The following is a 22,797-nucleotide window of genomic DNA, read 5'->3' on the forward strand; positions in this document are numbered from 1 at the left end:
GTAGTGTTTGGGGAATGGGAAAAATCTCACTTCTGGGAAACTATTTCTTTATGAAAAACTTAATACTAGTGGTAATTCTAGATGCTGCTGAGTCTCATAGAAGAGTTGAAGAACAAACTTATTACTGAAAAGAAGAATAAGTTGCTGCTGGAACTGAAAATTCGTGAAGAAGTGATACAAGAATTTACCCAATATTTTGCTGAGCGGGAAATAGATTTCAAGTAAGTTAGCTTTAAGTGGCTTTAAAATTACTGGTTAAAAAAAAGAAAGTAAATTCACGTATTAAATCTGTTTCTTGGCCATAAGAGACCACACTCTTCTGCTAGGCTTACTGCTTCTGTTAAAAGATCAGTTTCTGTTTGGACTAAGAGTTCAGGAAAAATACTGTGTAGGAAAGGCTTTGATTTTTGTGAGGTGGGTAGGCGTGTGTGTGTGGAATCTGTAAGCAGTGTTTGTTCCTGTAGAGCTCTCCCTAAGAGCAGAGCTTTGTTGATAGGATGTCTATAGAAAGAGTGACACTTGCAAATTCTCTGTTTACTGCAGTCTTAGTGATAATCCAAACAGGTATTCTGCCTCAAGAAGCTTAGGAAAAAATGCTTGTAGTTAAGTGCTATCCATAATCTGTGTATATATTTGTCTCCACCTTATTCTTCAGGGGTGTGTGTCTGGGAAATACAGTTCTATTTTGGTGTAGCAACACAGTTTTGTGTATTGTTCTATTGTGCCAAAATAAAGAAAAAAAAAGTCTTTGTTAATAGGCAGCTTAACTAATAATTTCTTAGCAGCTCGTATGGCTAGCTTTTAGCTGACTTATTTTTCCTACTATAGAGAGTGCCTTTCTCATGAACGACAGCGGCTTGAAGAAAATTCTGAAAGACGCTTGGAAATCTTCAAGGAACTTGTAAATGGTTATACTAAATACACAGATGAAGAAAAATTAAAGGATCAGGCTTGCAGTGAAACAGCTGGAACTCTGGTATATTTATTTGCCCCCAATAATATCCCTTTTACTAACTACCTTATGTTATGGTGATTGTATGTCTCAAGGATTAGAAGGATAGTTTCAAGGACTTGCATGCTGTGTAACTGTATCCTCAGCAAGATATATTTGTCACATGTAATAGGAGTAGTTGCTGAGCCTCGGGTATGCATTTAGGAATCTTTGGGGTTTTCTGCATTTCTGCAACACAAGTGAAAATTACTGTACACAAATTGGGGGGAAAGCTGCAATTATGGTATAAACTCTATTGCATTAAGTGCCTATTTAAAATATTTGAAGCTGACTTCTTAGGCCCTATATATTGACTGTACTGGAGTGGTCCCAGAGGCTTTTTCCCTCTTAAGGCTATTGTAGCTACAACTGAAGCAATGAGAAGTGTATGTACACTTAAGCCATAACTAGACTCTTAACTTGAGGCTGGCTCTTGTGACTTTGGAACCTTTGTTGTTAAAAGACAAAGAGGAAAGATATAAAGTCAATGTTTTGAATACAACTTAATTTGATAAGTTGCCACAAACCTATTTTACCTCACAAACTTTTACTGATACGTGAAGATTTCAGATGTATTCCTTCTAAAACTGTTCACTTGCTGTGTTCATGCAATGTTTTCATTGGGTAAAAAAAAATAGTAGCTTTTATATTAAATTTGGAGGGGATGCTTTTGCAGTGCTATAAAAGGGAATGTGATGGTGGGTCATTAAATGCTATAAAAATCAAGTGGCTATTACTTGATACTGGAGACTTGTCTGTGAAAGTAGGCAGAAACTGGCAATCAAATTGTATATGAACCCACAAGATGGCTTTGAAGTCAGAATCAACTGTACTTACATGTTTGAATTCATAATGGTCTTCCAAATTTTCTGTAGAAATAATGGCTATTGTGCAATTTTTTGCTATTTCTAAATGCATATAAATTATCTTTCAGGATGAAGGCTGTAGTATAGGGCCAGGCACCTACACTGATCTTGAGGGCATTATTGATTCTCTGCAGAATGATGTCATTGATATAAAAAAGCAGGCAGAAGAAGCACACAGGTACATTTTGTCTCTAGAGGACCCACAGGAAGCTATAGGCTGGCTTGAAAAACAACTGGGAAAAGTTACCACTGAACTAACTAAGACCAAAGAAGAGCTGATGAAGAGAACCAATGAACTAATCAGAGCTGAAGAAGAGCTGATACAGAAAACCAAAGGTGAGCTGGGTGTAAGTGTGATGTGAAAGGCAGAAAAAAGAAATGACTGACTACTGTAAAATAGAAATAATAATCCAGTTGAGCAGGATTTTGGAACCAAATCATATGTATAGAGGTGGTAACCAATTGTTCTGTGTATGTTCAGATTGAACAATTCCATAGGCCTTGGTTATTTCATTTTTAAGACAAAACTTAAAACTGTTAATTGCAGGCTTCTGAATTGTGGGGTAAAATGTCAACGTTATTGATTTTATGGTTATATTGTAATCCCCACACTTCTCTACATTTTGCTGACACAGTGTTTTCAGGTGTCCTGTAGAATGTTCAGAGGAAAAAGTAGCAATACCTCGTAACACTATTTTAGCAGAAGTCTCCTGACATGATTTATATTTTATATGGGTTGCAAGGCCCAATTCTCCTATTCAAAAAGGAAAAAAAAACAACCCTAAACTACTCATGAAATGTGTCCTATAAGTAGAAGACAACATGAAAATAAATCGGTCTATTCAAAAGCTACTGAGGTACCAGAGATCTGGAAAAATGGATTACTGAGTAAACTATGTAACGGCTGCTTATTTGATGCAGGCTTCTTTTCCTGTTACAGACTTTGAAATGCAGATGATTAAATTGGATGAGTCTGCTGAGCAGCTTAAAGAAGCAACTGAGGTAACTCTTCCCAAGGAAAAACTTGTGCAAAATTTATTTGCTTTAATACAAAACTCTGATAGCTTAAAATGCTATAATAGTATGCTTCTAGCTTTTTTTTATACCAAGCTTCGCTTAACTGGTCTTGCTTCTAAATGCATGGTATAGGTCAACAGTTTAACACTGACTGAACTACTATTCTTTCTTTTCCAAGAAAATGAATACACAGAATAAAAGGATTCAAGAGCTAATGGACATTGTGGAGCAAAAAGATGATGTTATTGTGAGACTACAAGATTTGATATCCCATTTAGAAGAAACCATAAAAGACTATGTAAGTCTTAGACATCTCAATTTTCTTCATACAAAAAAAAAATCTAAATCTGTGCTTATAATGGACTTAACTACTTTGGAAAATTGAAATTTTCTGTAAGTAATTGCTACTTGCTTGAAATTGTAGCAGGTGAAGTTGGTATTGAAACTAAAGTTACAGCAAAATGTGTGTGTGGGTGTGTGTGAAAAGTGGGACTTTTGGAAGCAGTGATCTGGAGTTATTATTGGAGGACTGTAGGTGAGACTCTGAAGAGCCACTCTAAATTAAAAAACTCAAAATGGGAGGACTTAAGCAGTGGGAATAAAGGGATTATGTCACTGTCTCTATTTTTGCCTGAATGGAAGAGGAAGGAATGGAGGTTTTGCTGCAGCAAAACGTCAAATTTAATTAAAAGTTAGAAGTTAATAATGTGAGAACAACAGTGATTGTGTAAATTGGCAACAAAAATCGGTGTGTTCCGCCCACCACCGCCATGCATGCACACTTTCAAAGGAAGAGCAATAATATGAATTTATTGAGCAGAGTTTGAACTAAGAGTGGATGGATGGCCAGGATCCTTCTGCTTTTCATGTGATTAATAAAACTTGCAACTGGCTAGTCTACTGCCAGCTGCTGAATGCCAAAAGACTAGCTTGGCTAAATGTATACAGGTTAAAAAAATCAAACCATGTAGTTAAGGGGTTTTTTTTGAGCCTGATGTCCAGTAACCTGAAGTAATTTTGGGAACATTTTAAACGAAACTTAGTCAGCACTCTGATCTGTTTTTCTTTTCCACTGTAAACTCAAGGCTTTGACCATACTTAATCTTCTATTCCCTCTTTCTGCTCCACAGCAACTTAGCTTTTCGATAGTATGAGTGCTCCAAGAGTGATAAGAGTTGTGATGACTGCTTCCTATTACTACTCCTTCCAAGAGCAAGGCTCCAACTCTGTCCAGTGTTTCTATGAGACTGTGTGGCATGAAACTTAAAACATGACCACAAACCTCAAGCCTGTTCTATGCATTATTTTTTTAATGAAGTACTTAAAGATAAGTACTTGGTCCTTGGCAACCAGCAAGGCTTGCCACTTGTGTCATCTTGCAAGTAAAGAAACTTCACTCTTAGTCAGATGTATAGTCTATGTATGACAGAACTGACTAGGCTTTCAAATTGCATCAGATCTGTCACGATAAAAATGATCTGTGGCTTTGCTGAAGGCAGTTAAAACTCCCAACTCTACCAACTATGACAAGAAAGTGATGAACTTGTAGAGCTGATCATTTGCTCTTTGAACAAATCGGGAATTTCATCAACTCTTCTGACACTGGAAATTGTTTTCAGATGGTAAACAAACTCCTCTTACATGCAAGTCTTGCATTTTGTAATTTCGTAGTCTCTTGCTCTGCTTTCTGTACGGTGCAAAGCATTGTGCTTGTTAGTATCTGAAGGTGTACCTGCTTTTGGTTTAAGTAACTGATCTGTAACTGACTTGTTCCTCTGACAACCCCTATACATGTTACCCAGGTAGTTTTGTAAAAATATTTGCATATAAAAAATTAAGCCTTTTAAGTGCTCACTTTGTAAAACTTCAAAGTAATTGATCTTATTTTAACACAGGACAACACTGTAACTACCATTAAAAGAAAATTGGCCGAAAAGAACTCTAAAAAAGTGATTGAAAGCAGCCAGTTCAAGGATTGTGAAGAAACTGTATTGGAAGTGGGAAGAAAACGTTGCTTTGAAAGTAAGGCTACTGTGGAAGAAGAGCCACCTACAAAGAAAGGTACAATTTCTACCATCACTCGACAGGGGGTCTTCCATAAAAACTTGATTACTATTCCAGAACAGAAGCAAAAATTTGTGAAGCGTAAACGTGATGTTATGAGGAGAAAATCTACTATGTTAAACTGTAAATGGAAGTAACTGTTAAGTAAATATCTGTCTTGCAGAAGGTCCTATACTGTTCACTCCTAAATGCTTAAAATAAAAGTTAGTTTTTAGACTCTTTCCTTTTTGCTGCTTTTTCTCATGTGTTAATGTACTTGCAGACTCAGCTGTAGTTTTTAAGCAATTTCTTAACAGTTGTTTTTGTACTGAACTTGCTGTTGCTGGACTTCTAGGAAAGTAGTATCTCCCGCTCAAGTTTTTTAAAAATGCCTAAGCAAGCATCAAAGGTGTCAATGACTTAATGATTGTTCAGTCATACAGTTTGTGCTGTGAAACTTGATGTTTCATTCTGTACGCATGCTGCAAACACACTAGCTCTCATCGAGGTGACAGTGCTGGCAAAGGAGAAAAGCTTTCCGCTTGAATGGAAGTAAAATTATTTTAAGTCCACAAATGGCATATTTTGTACAGCTCCTGCGTTTGCACTTCCAATCTTTTTGCTTTCCTTGTTTTATCTCTGAGCTTACTAGTCTTTTTAGAATGAGGTGAATAAACTAGTTGCAGTTGAAGACCTTCAAGGATAAGGGTGAAACTTAAAAGGACACCACTACTTATGTTATCTGCTTCATTAAAGTCTATTAATCAGTGAGATTAAGCTATATGGGACTGACTTGTGCAAAATGGCAGTCGTAAGATCTGCCTACCTCTGACTTGAGTTTAGGACACAGCCGGGCTTCAGTTTCTCATAGAACTATGGAAAGGATATGTGAAAGGAGAATGAAAGGTCTTCCCTTCATGTCCCTTACTTTCTTGCCTTCCTCCTGCAGAATAGGTGCAAGTAAGAAAATCTTCCAGGCATTGTTTGGGTGAGGATGGGATAAAAAGAAAAGTTTAAAAATGGGAAGCTGAAAATATTTATCTTCATAAAGAGAGATAAAATATTTTAGAAGGAGACTTGTCAAATTCACATGATCACAGAAAACTGTGGATACAGATGGTGAATAAACTGAATGCTGGACTGTCATTTGTCACATTCTGCAGTGAAAGAAAAGTGAACACTCAATCTAGTGGAAGATCAGCTTAAGTTTATGGAACAAAGCACTTCATGCAGTGGGTAGTGAACTTCTAATATTTGCTGCCCTAGAAGGTGGGAGAGGCAGATAATTCTCAGATTCCATGAGTGGTTAGACAAGCAAACAGCCAACAGGTTCATACATAGATACTGAAGGGGTTAAGCAGGGATGTATTGTCTCATATTCCTCCAACATTCCTAATTGTTCTATGTTGGGAAAGCTCTGTAGGAAGTGGCTGGGCCTACCAACAGTAGCAAAAGGAGGTAAAATATTAGGCTAGATCAACTGATAGTGTGTGTGATCCAGTAAAGGCACTTCTGATGTACAACTTGAACAAGTAAGTGTCATTTGAGGTCTTTCTTAAGAGAAGCTTCTGTCTCTGTACCAGACGCATCTCTGATTTGTCTCTGCTATCTTTTGTTGGGATGAATATTGGATCCTAGCATGACCATTTGATGGTGCTACCTATATAAACGTTACAGGAAGGGTGTGGGAAATGATGCTGATGTAGACTCCTCGATATACTAGACAGTAGTAGTTTTGTTATAATCTCATGACTGATAACTATTCTCAAACAAGAAACTAAAGTGGATAACTAATAGTGCCAATTAATGTCAGCACTGAGATTTTTCTGTTGGGAAGAACAGGGTATTCAGTCATGTTAAATAAGTTTCTTCTGTGGGTGTTGAGAATACAAGGCATCTGATTTAAAAACGGAGTTGTTAGATGCTCCATAATCATGAAATTTATTAATATATATACTTATATTTGATAAGTATGGTTAAACGTACTTGGCACGATAGAACAATGAGCACAGCTACACTGTGATGGCTTTCTTGTAGAATTTAGGTATGCTAGTGGCCTATGACCAAAGTTTATTTTGGGAGCAGATAGATTATTTTGTCCTGAAGTTCAGGTTTTTGTATTCTTCTCTAGGACTTGCCTCCCATGTTTTGGGGTGGGGCTCTTTCTTTTTTAGTACTTTCTACATAAAAAGCTTCTGGACTGAATATCATGTATCTTCTTGCACTAATATTTATCCTGCTTTGCTGCATGATTGTGGTTGTCAGTACAAAGCATCTAGATCACTTCTAAATCCTCTTGTGAATGATCATACCCTTCTCACTATAGGTTTTGGACTAAGCTTTGCTACTTTTTTCATCTTGCCAACTTAGATCACAAAATATGTTTTAAGACACCTTTAGCACCTCTCCCTTTTAGTGAAGTATATAAAATTCATGTTCAGTGTGAGGAATATGTAGTATTTTGTCTGATATGTTTTCTTGGGACTATACAACCAGGCTTTCAGAGAAAACCATCTCCCAGTCCAAAATTTTTAATCTTGTAGGGTTTAGAAGCATGGCTTTACAAGCCAAAGTGAAGCTGCTGTTGTGTCTGACCTAGCAGGAGCACTTGATATGTCTAATTAGAACAGAAAAGAAAAGGTACAGAAAAGCAGGAGGAAAAAAGTATCCTGTGGAATTTGATCACTCTAAAAATACTCAAAAACCAAAACCTGAATTGAGACGGAAAACACTATTGCTAATGCTTCAGTATGACTTTTTGTTAGTGACTCAAAGTCAGTGACTCTATAAAACTTCTTGGATCTGTTCAGAGGATGTTTCCGTGCAGCACACATGTAGCCGTGTGTTTAATGCTCCCAAAGGGAGATGTCTGCCAAACTCCACCTTACTGTAGTTGCAGTACTCACAAGAATCCATAGTATCTCCCTGGAATACATAGTTGTGATGACCTAATCCTTAGAGATAATCAAGCTTGATTTTAATACTAAAACATAGAATCCAACTGTGTCCATTTAGTAACACACATGCTAAAACACTTGTGTGAAATACAGCTGGAGTCAATTTTGAAGATGGTGAAATGCATGTGATTTTTAGTTAGAATTACTCTTTACTTAGGGGAAAAAACAGTTTTAAGCTAATAAAATATTTACGGCAATTGAGGGTTGTAATGGAATGTTGTACATCTTTCTGGGAGAAGTTTACATGCAACACATTAGGTGTGGGCATAAATAGTTATCCTTGTATCTAGTTTAGAAACCAATTGAAAAAAGAGAGGAATGTCCCAAACACTAAGCGAAAAACTTGTGCTGGTTTTTTAGCTTCATTTTTAAAGTAAGAGGATATTGAGTATGAATGAAACTTCTCAGAAAAGTATACGATACCATTGCTCTTCTAAATGTAGAATGAGTGATTGCTGACTGTATTAAAATGATTGTTGAACCAGTGAAGGTGGAAACTAGATATAACTGTGAATGTTAGCTAGGTCATAGGTATTACTACATATTAGTAAAACTAGCTGGACTTTTCTACTAGTGGCGCAGAGTAAAAGGCTGGAATAGAGCTGTGGCAAGGTGTTCTTTAAGGCTTGAACACCTCTTGCTGCAAACTATGTCTAGAAGCCTAAGAGGCACCTATTGCATGTTAAACCATTCAGAGGGCTTTAACTACTTCAAGACTTAAAAATGTCATATGATATGAGGGTGTGGCTTTCAGATGGTGACCTTTTTCCATATGGTAATTGCTATTTGGTATTGCTAGTGACTTGTACTATTGATTTTAATCAACCTGAGCTGGTTTTTTTGTTGTTTTGGTTTTTTTTTTTTAGGAGACATAAAGGAAAGTTGGGAAGATGACCCTCTAGAGCAAAAGACAACTGAATATGTGAAAAAAAATACTTCTGAGAACTATGCAGAAATACTAGCACTGAAGGAAAGAACTGAAACCTTGGAAGGTCAGCTAGCTGCACTTGAAGAACAATGCAGAAGAGAAAAAAACAAAAAAGAAGAGTTCAGTGAGCAGGTAACAAACTTGAATCTCAAGCTCTCTGCTTCTGAAGAAAGGGCTTCTGGCTTAAGTGAAGAACTTCAGCAGTGTCAAGCTGCCTATCAGGAGATTGTTTCTGAATTAGACAAACAGAAAACTATAAACAGGGAACAAAAAGAAAAGATTATTCAGCTAAATAATGAAGTAGAAGGTGCCAAACAAAATATAATTGATAAAGTATCACAAATTAAAACAATGCAGTCCAAAGTAGATGAGTTATATAAATGTCACTTAGAGTCTTATGCTATGGATATTGATTTAGTTAATCTAAAGGGTTCCTTAGACTCTCAAAAAGATGAACCAGAGAGCGCTCAATTGAGTCCTGTATGCATGCAGTCCCAAACTACTTCTACAGCAGATCTGAGACGGGACAGCTCCTTTCACTGCAGTGTTGAATGCATTTGGGAAGAATGCAAAAATATTATTAAGACTTCTTCACAAAAAAGTCAGCGGATTCGAGAACTACTTCAACAAGTTGAAGACTTAAAGAAGGGACTTGATGACACTAAGAATTATAACAATCAACTAAAAATAAAATTAAATGAGATTGCAAATCAAGATCATCAGTCTGTAAAGGAAAAAGATCTTATGAATCAGTTACAAGAGCAGATCCAGAAGAAAACCCAGGATCTTGAAAAACAGGCTGCAGAAGATCACAGAGTAATTGCACAGTTTGAGGAGGAAGTTACAAGCTACCGGGGAAAAATAAGAGAACTTGAATGCCTTTTGGAGGCTTTTAGAGCTAAAGATGAGAGCATAACAAAATTAGAAGAAGTACTTAAAGAAAAAGAATCTATTATTTTAAATCTGGAAAGTAATACAGTAGCTCTGCAAGAGAATTGTGCCAATTCAGACAAAAACCTGAAAGTATTAAATGATCAAGAAGCAAATCTGAAGGAGGAAGTTGTGCAGTTGATGAACAGCTTGGAGAACATGAAACAATCCCTTCAGGAAAAGGAGAAAAATGAGGATGAACAAATAAAATCTATCGAATTGTAAGTAAATGAGAACTCATAGCCCTTTGAGAATAGAATCAAGTTAAAACTACATTCTGTGAACATCAGTTTGACATAACACATATGCATGTTTATCAACTTTATTAACCAAACTGCTTCTTTAACAAGTTTTAATACACTACTTGAATTTTATATTTGCATATTCTGCTGGCTATCTTTTCCTTTTTTTCCTTTTGAAAAAATAGATCTAATTCATGTGGAACTATTGTAGGGGGAAACAGGAGCATGCAAGGAAATGAATTATTTGGGGATTTCTAATGGTTTTATGTTGCGTACCCTTTCTGGAGGAAATGGCATATAGCTTAATATTATATCCTGTAACTTGTATAAAAGCAGGCAATGTTTTCTTTGGAAAGGACTGAATGGTATAAAGGAAAAGAAGAAAGGAAAAAAAGGAGCCCAGAGATTAAACAGTAAACAGCTGGTTTTGGTAATAGCTATTCTAGGTGAACACAGAAGGAATAATGGGTGTGGGAGGGTAGAACTTCCCTCAGCCCCCTTTGCTTTTTAAAACTTTGAGAAATAAGAGATTAAATGTATCTGAGAGATTATATTTTAAAAAAACTTTAAGATGCTATGTAGCTCTCCTGACTAGGGTTTCTTTAGTGCCATATCTGTGGATACCTGCATATACTCTAAAGTACAATTCAGCAGGAAAGTCTGGGGATCCCTGACCCTGTGCTTGTAAAGCTTTAAAAGGTTTTCCTTTTGTGAGGCCTCGTTTCGTATTGTCAATTACAGAATCTAAAAAAAAAAACTTCTATTGGTTAGTTTTAAAGTAAAAATCCAAGATGTCTTACTGTAAACTTTTTAAAATAAATATGATAATTTAAACATAAACCCATCAAACTTCTTAATTACTTTGTAGCACTTGTAACAGCAGTACTTGTTGCAGTGTCATTTTTTCTATTTTCTTCTGATTTTTATTTATTTTGATCCTTACAAGTTCTGGTATGTAGATATCAAGTTTAAACTTACTTGATATTAACCTTGTGCCTTTCGTTACTTTGTAAGGATATCTAATGATAAAAATGGTTGCTCTGCTGTACTTAAAAAAAAAATAATTGCAGTGTTCAGAAGTAAATCTGAGCAGTTCGTTACTTTTCAGGACCATATAATAAGAAGCTGAAATCCAAAAGTAAAATTAGAAAGCTTGTCATTGGTCTGATAGATCTGAGATTTCATTCACGAATAAAACCAGCAAAGAGCCTGAGTTAATGTGTAAAAGCTGTTTCTTTGAGATGTGTAGCACTAATGTTATTTATGTCTCTTAATTTCTAACACAAGGCTACGTAAAGATCTTTCTGAGAGTTCTGCGCTTGTACAGAGTTTGAAAAAAGATTTGCAGAGGAAAGATGAAGAATATACAGATTTGAAAGACAAATTTTCTGATGCCAAGAAACAAATTCAGCAAGTACAGAAAGAGGTTGGTAACCATAGGCCAAATATTTCTCTGCAAGTTTTTGCTTGGGGTTCTGTAATTAAAACTTGTTTTCACAAATCTCAAGCTAGGAATGTTAAAAGTGATTCATAATAAGGCTATTTTGAGTGATACATTTAGAGTAACAGTGAATCTTAGGTTACATTGCCACTGAAGCTGTAAGCTAACAATAAGACTAGATGTCAAAACATGGATTAGTACAGATATTAAAGGGGGGAAGTAAATTTTATTAATACACTTGGAGAAGGCTTGTGAAAACTATGGCTAATTTCATTATGGATAAGGGCTTTATAATCTTTATCACAACAGTAGCCTTATGTTGCTGACTTGAAAGCCTCAGATTTCAGACTTGTTGAAAATGCTGATCTCTGGGAGGAAAAGATGGATTGATCAGTAAAGAAAAGCACTAACTTCTAGAGACTTCTTTAAACTCTGAGCTATGTTTTCTACTGAGGTTGGGGAGGAGAAATGGAAAAATGGAATAACTTTTACTAATGTTAATTGTCAGTATTTAGTTATCAAGCACTAAGATTTCTTAGAACCTCATGGCATATGACAAGAACTTAAAATCCAAAAGATCATTGCAAGAGTTTGGGCTTGAAAGTTAAGCTTTAAAAAATTATTAATGTCTTCCCTAGCAGCCTAACATTCAGTGTATAATCCTCTGAGCAGTAGCAAGGAGTGGATGGGATCACGTGTCAGAAAACTTTTTTTTTTTAGTGGTGTTTTTTTTTTTTTCCCTGCCAAATGTAATACTCCGTGGTGAAAATCCTTCCCTAGGAAGGATGTACAGTATAGTGCACTTCCAGCCCCTGAAATTTAGCTAAGATGCTTCAAAAATTTGACTTTTAATTAAGATATTTGGTTATTTAGATAACTTACAGAGACTATAAAAGGCTTATAGCTAAATGTTAGCTTTGCTTGCTGTCTTTGTGCATTGTTACAGGTGTGTACAATGCGATCTGAGGAGAAATCCCTGAGAAACAAAGTTAATGAACTTCAGAAAATTAAAAACCAGTTTAGTGCAGAATTAGAGATCAAACAGCGCACAATCCTGCAACTTAAAAAGGTATTTTATTTTTTAAAAGGTTACTTGCTCTTAATTTTTTTAACTGATCCATTAACGAGGTAAGTTTTCCAAGCAACAGGAGAAAGCTTACAGAAATTGGGGTAAAAATAAGAGTAGCCAGCTGAAATTAGTTTTAATAGATGAATGAAAGATGTTTGAAGACCTTCTCAATGCAGGACATTGTCAAATTGTTTTAAATAAATTAATCTGCCTAGTAAATACATACTTACTACCTGTAGATATTCTGATTAGTGACACTTAGATACGTTAGTAGTAATGTCTTCCTCTAAACTTTTTTTTAATCAGCTTGAATGCTCCTTTACACTACATGAAAAACTTATTTATTCTGGACTGTTTGTCTTAAATACTTTATACATTACTTATTAAAGCTCAGAACGAAAAGATACACATTTCTAACATGTATATTTATTTTTTCAACATGTTTTCTTTAATTTGCTTTCAATGTGATATTTAGGAGCAGTTGAATAATGAGAAGCTGGAAGAAGTCTCCAAACAGTATGAGAAAACATGTAAAGGTCAGAAAAAGCCATTATTGTTCCATTTTTTTGGTGTGGAATGGCAACATAATGAGTTGTGATGTTGTTAATGAATTTGGAGTCTTGTATATTTATATTTTAGAATACTGAGAAACTCCAACCTAGATATTAAAATGTTACTGTCAGAAACTAATTTTTATTGAATCATTATTAGCAAGTGTATTTGAAAGCAAAGAAACGGTCTCAGAATAAGAAACATAAGAAACAGAGAAAGTGTGGATTTGCTGTATCAGTGTTAACTTAGTTCATGTTTCAGTATTTGATTTTTTTTAAATGGCCAATAAATACCAACATTTAATAACACAATGACAGTTTCTGCAGGTTTGATAAACGTTTAGCTGTTTAACAATGGTTAGTTTCTCATATAATACAAGCCATAGTCTGACTGATGTTAACACTGAAATGCTCACCTAAATCAAGTTGAGAATCACTTAAGAATTTTGGATTTGGATAGTTGAGTAGAGATGTTCTATTTCTTACAAACAGAGCTTTTGATCTTGGGGAATGGGGAAACGACTTGTAATGAAAGCACTTTGGGAGAGAATGGTGGGAACTAGGAGGGCACTCATCTGTAAATTTATTTTCAAATCTTCAGATCTGTGTGCAAAGGAAAAAATAATTGAAGATATGCGGATGACATTAGAAGAACAAGAACAGACTCAGATTGAACAAGATCAAGTGCTTGAAGCCAAATTACAAGAGACCAACAGACTAGTTTGGGGTAATTTCTCCATGGAAAGGGAGCAAGGAGGCAAAATTGGTTTGGATGTATTGTGACAGCTGCTTTAAATTTCTGTTTTTATTTGTTGACTGTTATTTAGGCATTAATTTTATATAGTACATAACGAACTTCTAACAGTTAAAGGCTTCTGTTGTCTCTTTGTGGTCATAGCCGATAAGTCCAAGTAACTTTAGTAGAAGGATGTGAATATGGTCAAATATGCATTTGAACTATACATTATGTAATCTCATTTTGTGTACTCACTAGAACTGGAAGAATGGAAGCAGAAATACAGAGAGCTGAATACCCAGAGCAATAGTGACTGGCAGCAAAAGATGAGAAAAAATGAGGAGAAAAACATAAATGAAAATGAGGAATTAATAAAGCTGCAAAAAGAACTGAAGGTAAATATGGTGATGTAATTCATACTTACATTTAAAGCTGTAACTGTCATTTAGGAGTCTAAATTTTTTTTGTGTCACTATCTTCCAGAGCTAGGGCACGACATGGCAAGTTGTTACACTGGTAAAAGATATCTCCTCTAAAAGCTGCAGTGTATCAGTGCAGCAAAGTCTGGATGCAGTGTCTTTGTAATATATGGCATTGCTGATGCCCCGTAATGGAGCGCACCCTTCACTATGTTACGCTACCATGGATGGGGCTTCTGTAGCTGGGCTCCTCTTACAGTTGTTTTCACCAATCCAACACCTGATAGCCATTTGGAACCTCTTTCCTGACAGTTGCTTGGGCAACTAAATCAAACTCTTTCAAGATCTTGTTCTTGCTGTATGACCTGTAAGCCCTTCCTATTAGGCTGAGGACTTACCTCTAATACTCCTTGGATTAGAGAGTGGACTTTTTTTTTTTCCAAGCAGCTTTTCAGGTGCCTTCTGTCTTATGTAGGAGAATGTCTGACAAGGTTTGATTGTGATAGGAAAGGAGGCAAAGTTGCTGTGGATTGAAGTGATGTTCTTAGGTATGCACTATCTCTGCCTACCATTCAAATTGTTTTGCATTCTTTGCCTTTTAGTTTTGAAGTAGAAGTAAATTTTCTAACATGTCCTGTAAGGCAGTATAAAAGATGGGGAATTTGCAAGTTAAAAGAGTCTCTTTACCATTACTTTTGGTGTAACTTTTATAGTGTTTGTGACTTACCCAAAGCATTTTTAGAGGAAAAAATTTCTGTTCCATGAAGATGTGCCAGTCTGAATAAGAAGCGCTGAAAACTGTTAATTTTTTTCAATGGAGAAGAACAAATGACAATGTAATACTTGCACTTGGGAATATGCTGGAGTAAAACTGTGCCTGTATTTCTGTTACCTTTTTGAAACAAATCCATTTAATGGTAATCTGGATTTTAAGATGACCTTTTTTTTCCTTTATCTCCACCTGTGGTTTTATTTCTGGTTTCATTAAAATAGGAAAATGAGGCGAAGTATCAAACCGATAGAAGGCAGTGGCTGGAGGAAAAAATGGCACTCATAAGTCAAGTAAAAGAAGCTGAGAGCCATCGTAACAGAGAAATGAGAAAATTTGCAGAGTACAGAGAACATCATGTAGAGCAACAAGCAGAAATTGTAAGTGACTGGAGGTCTCAACAGAGTCCTCTAGTATAAGTATTTAGTACAAAGCAAATATGTCAACTGTTAACAGTATGGGCAATTGAGAGTAGCTGGCCTTTGTCAAAGTCCTGTCACTTTATCACATGGCAAAGCCTAGATGAGATCTCCTCAATATGAAAAGGGAAGAATAAGAGGGTCACAAAGTGGAAAAGCATAATATGTAACGGAAGTTAACATGTCTGTTCCTTTCTATCCTATCACCACCACCACCTCACTATGACTTCTTCAAACTTCATCTTGTGTGTAAAACACCAATAAGTAACCTACACTTAAATGAATTGCTACTTAATGAAGCTAAGAAAACATACTTTGAAAACCAAGATTTGTTGCTTGGCTTTTCTTAAAAAAAGAAAAAAAGCCTATGAGACTTTAGAAGGAAGAGAAAAAGCGAGCAGAAGTTGACAAAAAAAGCTTCTTTCCATATATGGTATAAAAATACTTGGTCAAAATGCTAGTGGTTTTGCTCCCATGTTGCTTTCCAAGTAGACTGACTAATAGTTAATAACAAGGTGGATACCTTGCTTGTTCACTGGACTGTGTCAAGGTTGTAATTTCTTAAGCATATGAAATTATTATATGAATCTGTACAATCTAAAACTATATTTGTATCTAGAGGTAGTTAGTGATGACTTTCTGGACCTGCAATCAGTACAGGAGGTTGTTAGGAGCTTAGGGCTACTTTCACTTTGTCTGTGACTCTGCTTGCCTGAGATTTGTTAGTAACAAAATCACAAAGCAAGTAAACAGGAGTGGTGGTTCTTACCAAAAATTCTCTTCACAAAGAGTATAAATATACATACAGATTTTATAATTGAAGCATGGTTTGCTTTTGCATATTTGTAATGAAACTAGTTATATGTGAGCTTTTTAAAATCTACATAGGCTCTCAAGTTTGCTAAGGCCGTAAAATAGTACTAACTATGTGAAACCAAACTATCAGAACAGTTCAGATAGTGTGCAGAAGTTGTGTTCAGTTCTACCCTATTTTTTCCCCATTTAGGAAAGACTTGCTGCACAGGTGGTAGAAAAGGACAGCAATCTTCAAAAGTGGCGTGAAGAAAGAGATAAATTAGTAGAAGCTTTGGAAGTACAGCTTAAGGCTTTGGCTTCTAACAGCATAGACAAAGATAAAGAAATAGTGGAACTGAAACAGGCTGCACTACTAAAGGATTCAGGAAAGGTCATCTGTCTCTCTTGTTTCTGTGTGATTTTTCTGGGGGGTGATTTTTGTGGGTTTTTTTGTTAGCCCTTAATTCTGCAAAACACTACTTGCTCTGCATTTTGGTTCTATTTTTCACTTTTAAACACTGTCATATTGAAACCATTTGTGGTTAATTTAAAAAAAAATTATTTGTTTTTTTGAAACTGAATTTGTAACTGTAACTGAAGCTTCAAAATATTTAGTAGTTCAAATAAACACTCAAGTCTATTTCATCCTTTAATTGCAAAGTTGGACTAGAAATCCAAAACAACTATCACATTTGATCTGAAACAACTATCACATTTGCTGCCTTTTTCACAGCACCAAGGACCTCATGAACAAATGGGAGGTCAACTTCTTAGAACTCTACATAAGTAGAGTAAAATACAAAAATTTGCATTACATCTCCCCAGGCTGTTATATGACTTTTCTTCACTTTAAATAGTGGCCACACATACATGAAATTATCAGCTTTTTGTTGGATAGCTGTCTGTTTTAGCCTGCGAGTCTAAAACTGATGCTACCAAGTAATTGTAATGATGCTCGTGTATACATGAATTGCAAGATTAGCAAAAATTGCCACAAATTTCTTTTGCCATGTTTTAGGATAAGGAAACTGATATAGAAGAACTAAGAAAACAGCTGGCTGAGAAAGATGACTTTATAAAGGAATTGAAACAATGCATTAACCACGAAAGTCTTCAGTCTTTGGCAGAATTACCTTTACCTGAAGAAGGACAAGATAGAATAGATCAGTCTGTAAACAAAGAGGTATGTATGTTATATTTATAGAAGGTATGTACTAATGATATGTTGTTAATAACTCTTGTTATGTTGTTTTCTCAGTATATATTTTAGCAACATTGGGAATCTCCCAAAAGTTATTTTTCATAGTTCTTCATGCTTTATCTTCAGTTCTGAGTTTGTGTTCATTCTTTCTCTCTCCCTATTTCATACTCACTCTCAGAAGAAAAAGTAATTTAGTTAATGGAATACCACCTCTCTATACATTATAGAACTTAAGTACCTGAGGGAAAAACTAGTTAAATCCAGGTTCTAGAGATTTGAAGACATAATATTTGTAGTGTCATCTCAGTTTGGTTATGTCAGTGTTAAGGGGATTTCAGCTCAAACAACTTTCCTGATATTACCTATAGTGTTGGTAATAGACATGATTCTGTAATTAGAGCTGCCAGCCCATATGGGGGTTCGCAAGAACAAATCAGTATCTTTCATGCCACTTAAAACTAAACCAAAACAATATTTGAAGATTACACAAAGATCTACTTTGCATGTTTTCTGAACAGAAATTAAAAGTCTTGCAACTGTACTAAGACTCCTAATTCTGACTGAACCCTTGTGTGCTACATGAACAGTATTTAATGAGGTAGTTCTGCTAAACTGAATTATTAATGCTATGTGGCTGCATGGCTAATTAATAATGAACAGGGCTGAACATGGATTTCCTAGCAGTCCCTCCCCTGGCTGCTAGAAGATGCGATTCTCTTGTTGCAGAACTGGACTGAATGCCAAAATGCATCTCCATCTCTTTCCTGTCTACTGCCAAATAAGACTGACTGGCTAGTTTCTTGCTACTTCATCAATTCAGCTAGTGCCATATAGATAAAGCTTGTGACGTATGAGGGAGGAGGAGGACAGGATAGCTCTCAGAAGGGTTACTGGTTTATACAGCTTTGTAATAACAGCTAAGAGTGCACCATAAAATTAGTTAGTTATGCTATAAAATTAGTTACAGAGAAGAATTGTTGTGAACAGTTGGTGCTGAAGCATTTACCTCAAGCCAGTAGCAACAATACTTGGTGTTATGAATAAGGAGAGGATGCTAACAGCATTGTTGTGTGAGAAACTGTTATGGTGGTGTTGAAGTGAATGGGGTAAAGTTTTGAGGGGAAGAAATAATTCTCAGGAAAGACATAGTGGAGATAAAGAAGAAAAACCAAAGTTATCAACGTGATATGCACCTCCTGCCTTGTGAGGAGAGGCTAAGAAGCTGACACTGATTAGGAGAGGTTAAGGCCATCAGAGTGTTATGGGGCTGAGGCTTTGTTGTAGTTTAACCCCAGCTAGCAACTAAACACCACACAGCTGCTCACTCACTTCCCCCCCCACCCAAGGGGATGGGGGAGAGAATTGGGGCAGGGGAAGTAAAACTCATGGGTTGAGATAAAGACAGTTTAATAGGACAGGAAGGAAGAAAATAATAATGATGATGATAATTTAAAAACCCAACAATAATAAAATAATTGGAATATACAAAATTGATGCACAATGCAATTGCTCACCATTTGCTGACTGATGCCCAGTTAGTTCCTGAGCAGCAATCTGCCCCCCCAGGCCAACTCCCCCCAGTTTATATACTGGGCATGACATCACATGGTATGGAATACCCCTTTGGCCAGCTTGGGTCAGCTGTCCTGGCTGTGTCCCCTCCCAACTTCTTGTGCCCCTCCAGCCTTCTTGCTGGCTGGGCATGAGGAGCTGAACGATCCTTGACTTATTCTAAACACTACTTAGCAACAACTGAAAACATCAGTGTGTTATCAACATTCTTCTCATACTGAACCCAGAACATAAAACTATACCAGCTACTAGAAAGAAAATCAATTTTATCCATCTGAAACCAGGACAGTATTCACCCCTTATTCTATACCACTTATGTCATGCTCAGGTCCCATACTTTTCAATATATCCCAATTAATCACCATCACCTTTCCTATCCTTTGAGAGAGACACACACACACACACAGAGATATCATTCCCTTAGTCTATGGGCTATCCCTATAAAATGTCTGTTGAGTTCATTTATTCCATGCCTTTGGGCTCCACCTGTTGTAACAGTCTTTCTGGGCAGGAGGGGTTGTGCAAAGTCCGCTCAGTTGGCAGAGCAGGATCAGGCTTCAGTGTGGTGCGGCAGGCAGGTGACATTGGGTGCAGCAGGAGAATGGTGTGTAGTTGCATGCTGAAGTCAGTTCTGATTCCAACACTACTGTGCTTAAGTCTGTTTTATCAGAGTTCATTGTTCCTTAATCTAAGTAATTCTTACTGTAATACCATTGGTATAGCATATAACAATTATAGTAATGATGGCATACAGTGGCAGGGTTGTATAGCAATTAACATCATACAGTTTAATTCATTGGCCGTTCTCACCTAAAATCAAATCCCCTTGAGGCACACATCGGACTTACCCATCCTTTCACATCACCCGCCAAGTGCACCCAGGTCCTTGAGCGAAAGCAATCCCACGAACGGGTTTGCCTTTGCCTGAGACAGGAGTAACCTAGACTGTCTTCCCTAGCATAATTATGTGCACCACAGGGACTTTATCTCCTTCTACAGTATGTAAAAGTTCTGACTGGGCAGGGCCAGCCTGATTGGCAGATCCTCTAGTGTTGACTAACCAGGTGGGTTTTGCTAAATGTGTATCCCAATGTTTGAAGGTTCCACCCCCCATTGCTTTCAATATAGTCTTTAATAGTCCAGTGTATCGTTTAAGGCAGTAACATCTACTCACAATGCAATCCATAAGATGTGCCCTGCTGGGTCTTACCAACAGTCCATCTAGTTCAATAGTCTGTCTCCAAGAGTGGCAAAGGGAGATGCTATTTAATGATAACATGTAATCTTGGTCACCTTGTCATCTGTTCACTCCATACTCTCTCAGCACTCTTAGCTGTTGCATTAGAAGTGTCAGAAGGTACACCTCTGCCTGACCCTCAGAGTATCCATCTAAGAATACATTTATGTATTTCTACTACAAATTTTTCTAATCTCTGCTGACAGTACCTGTTTCCACCACCTCCAGAAGATGGCTAGCTGCTTCATATAGGAATATGTTATTTTACCTGTTTTATTTCCTATTAGTTTCATCAAGTGCTGCCCGCTTCTTGCAGGATTTTGGGAAGGACAGTTCTACCTTCTCTTTACCCACCGCAACCATAAGTCACCTGGAAAGAAAAAAACACAAACCCTTTTAAATGGAAGAGCAATAGCAGGGCAAATTGGAATTGCTTTCTTCCACTGGAGGATTTCTGTGTGTGGCTTTGTGTTAGTTAATGGCTCTATTCCTGTGTAACTTTTTGATTGCTAACTCTTTCATGAAGTAGCAGTTATAAAGAAAATTGTTCTTATTAGCCAACTCTGTTCTTGGGAATGCAGTGGTGGTGGTGGTATTCTCACTCAGAATCCCAGCAGAGCCTGTTGAAGGTGACTACCTTTTGGCTTTCCATGAGCTTTGATCATGTTCCCTTTTGAGAGGAGGAAGGTACCCTTCAGGGTGAACCAGCATAAGAAGCAACAGTAGCTAGTCTGTTTGGGGCCCTACTAGGAGCAGTAGTAGCAGCCACCTGCCACTTCTCACCACCAACAACCCTAGCAGCCTATCTTCCAGGTTTCATTCAAACCTGATGAGTTCATTTTTGTATGCTAGCCAGCAGCTGAACTGCTGCCATGGAGATGCAGGAGCCAGGGAGACCACAGCTCTGACTTTCTTGCTGGTGTTGCTAAGAAAAACAGGGTTGTGTGGATGGTGGAAGGTAAGTGCTGCTGGGGAAGAAGAGTTGTGCAAACTGACCTTTCCGCCCCACCCTCACTGTGCAGCTTTTGCGGTTTGGCTGTAAGCAGGTGCAAGACAAAGTCTTCAGCTTGCAGGCAGTGATGCTGCCTGAATGCCTGCTCTTCCCCCAGAGGACAGATAGTGATGTAGAAGTCTCTCATGGGTTGAATTTGGCTTGTAGCTTGCCAGTTGGATCTTGTTACTTACACAATTAACTTCTTTAGTGGAAAAGGGGAAGGGAAAACTTGCTAAAGGTCAGATAGAGAAAGAGTATACTTTTCTTCCAAAAGCTCCTATTACTGCCTAGTTCCTAAGGAGTAGCAGAGTTAAGGTGAAGAAAATCATGTCAGTTTTACTACTGCTAGCTGTGAAAGCTGTGACTAGCTGCCTCTGCCTTTGAGGAACATGACTTGGAAACAAAGTATCAGGCTGAGTTCAGCAAGGGAAGCTTTAAGTTGTGTCATGGTAGATAAAAATATTAACTTTTTAAAATTTAACAAAGAAGTTTTAGAAAATAAGAGTTAAACTCTGCTATAGTTGAAGTAGATTTCTTCACTTCTATTATAATGAAAGCTAACAGCTGGAAAATGGAATGCTTACTCTGCAGTCCACTGGGGAGGGATATGTATTATAGTTTTTAAACTCATAGTTATTTTAAAACTTGTTTTCTTAAAATTTCCATATGCTTGCAGGACCATTCAGAAATTGTCCTTGACTCTTCTGAAGTGTCCACAGAAAATGGAAAAACTAGTCGGTTCCCAAAACCAGAGATGGAAATCCAGTTCACACCTCTGCAACCCAATAAGATGGAGGTGAAGCACCAGGGCAGTGCCTTACCAGTTACAGTTAAAATGCTCAAGCCAAGAAAGAAAAGGAAGAGTGAAGAGGTGGATGAGGTATGACCTAGACCAACTGACAAAATATTTTGTGCAGTTTTTCAATGTATTACTCTGATCATTTGTTAAAATCCTATCTTTTTCTTCTGATTCTGACTGAGATCCTAAGGATATATCTAGGGTATATATAAACCTCTTCTCTGTCCCCAGCTCTGCAAGTGGTAGATCTCTGGCCTGTGTTGAATAAGGTCATAGACTTCAGTTTATCCAGACTCTGGCCCATTGTCCCTGATTTTCACTTTTTCTTTACCTTTAACATTTCTTTCTCCCTGCTGGTACCATTTGCTCCTGTCTCCAGCTCTGATCTGTGGGTTTACAGACAAGTTCTATAGAATTGCTTCTTTTGGTTTAGGCAATCGTTGGTATCAATTATAATCTCTTCTAATAGGCAATTACAAGTTAAGCCCCTGGGCTTAGTCAATGCATTTCAGAGTCTCAAGACTACTTCCTTTGACTTTATTTCTCTAGCCTGTGTTTTCTTTGATCTTTTTGTAGTTAGAGGGACTATACAGAACTAATTGCACCAGCACCTGAAACTCCCTGTTTTCTGTAGACCTTAATTCTTAATTCCACTTTAATTCCTTCAGTTGTGCTAGGTTATATGCTCCAGCCGTCTTAATGTGCTGTGATGTTTGTGTGTGAGACTAAGGCTCTACAGCAGTTCAAGGTGGTGAAAATCTTCACTGCTCCTGCCTGAACTACATGTTCCTTTCCTCTGCCTTTTATCAGCATTAGCACCA

The 22,797-nt window shown here is 37.0% G+C and overlaps 1 protein-coding gene across 1 annotated transcript in view; it reads left to right on the plus strand.

The window, feature by feature from the left end:
* Positions 1 to 22,797, plus strand: part of KIF20B (kinesin family member 20B) — a 43,605-nt gene that overhangs the window by 15,016 nt on the left and 5,792 nt on the right. The window contains exons 14-29 of the mRNA XM_052799842.1: positions 82 to 221; positions 829 to 976; positions 1,926 to 2,193; positions 2,798 to 2,859; positions 3,053 to 3,172; positions 4,770 to 4,935; positions 8,741 to 9,953; positions 11,262 to 11,400; positions 12,362 to 12,484; positions 12,960 to 13,020; positions 13,637 to 13,762; positions 14,030 to 14,166; positions 15,184 to 15,339; positions 16,385 to 16,564; positions 17,192 to 17,356; positions 21,854 to 22,057. Of these exons, the coding sequence (XP_052655802.1) occupies positions 82 to 221; positions 829 to 976; positions 1,926 to 2,193; positions 2,798 to 2,859; positions 3,053 to 3,172; positions 4,770 to 4,935; positions 8,741 to 9,953; positions 11,262 to 11,400; positions 12,362 to 12,484; positions 12,960 to 13,020; positions 13,637 to 13,762; positions 14,030 to 14,166; positions 15,184 to 15,339; positions 16,385 to 16,564; positions 17,192 to 17,356; positions 21,854 to 22,057 (3,408 nt within the window). The remainder of the gene's footprint in view (positions 1 to 81; positions 222 to 828; positions 977 to 1,925; positions 2,194 to 2,797; positions 2,860 to 3,052; positions 3,173 to 4,769; positions 4,936 to 8,740; positions 9,954 to 11,261; positions 11,401 to 12,361; positions 12,485 to 12,959; positions 13,021 to 13,636; positions 13,763 to 14,029; positions 14,167 to 15,183; positions 15,340 to 16,384; positions 16,565 to 17,191; positions 17,357 to 21,853; positions 22,058 to 22,797) is intronic.

Source organism: Harpia harpyja, chromosome 10, assembly GCF_026419915.1.
Source record: "Harpia harpyja isolate bHarHar1 chromosome 10, bHarHar1 primary haplotype, whole genome shotgun sequence".
Lineage (NCBI taxonomy): Eukaryota > Metazoa > Chordata > Aves > Accipitriformes > Accipitridae > Harpia > Harpia harpyja.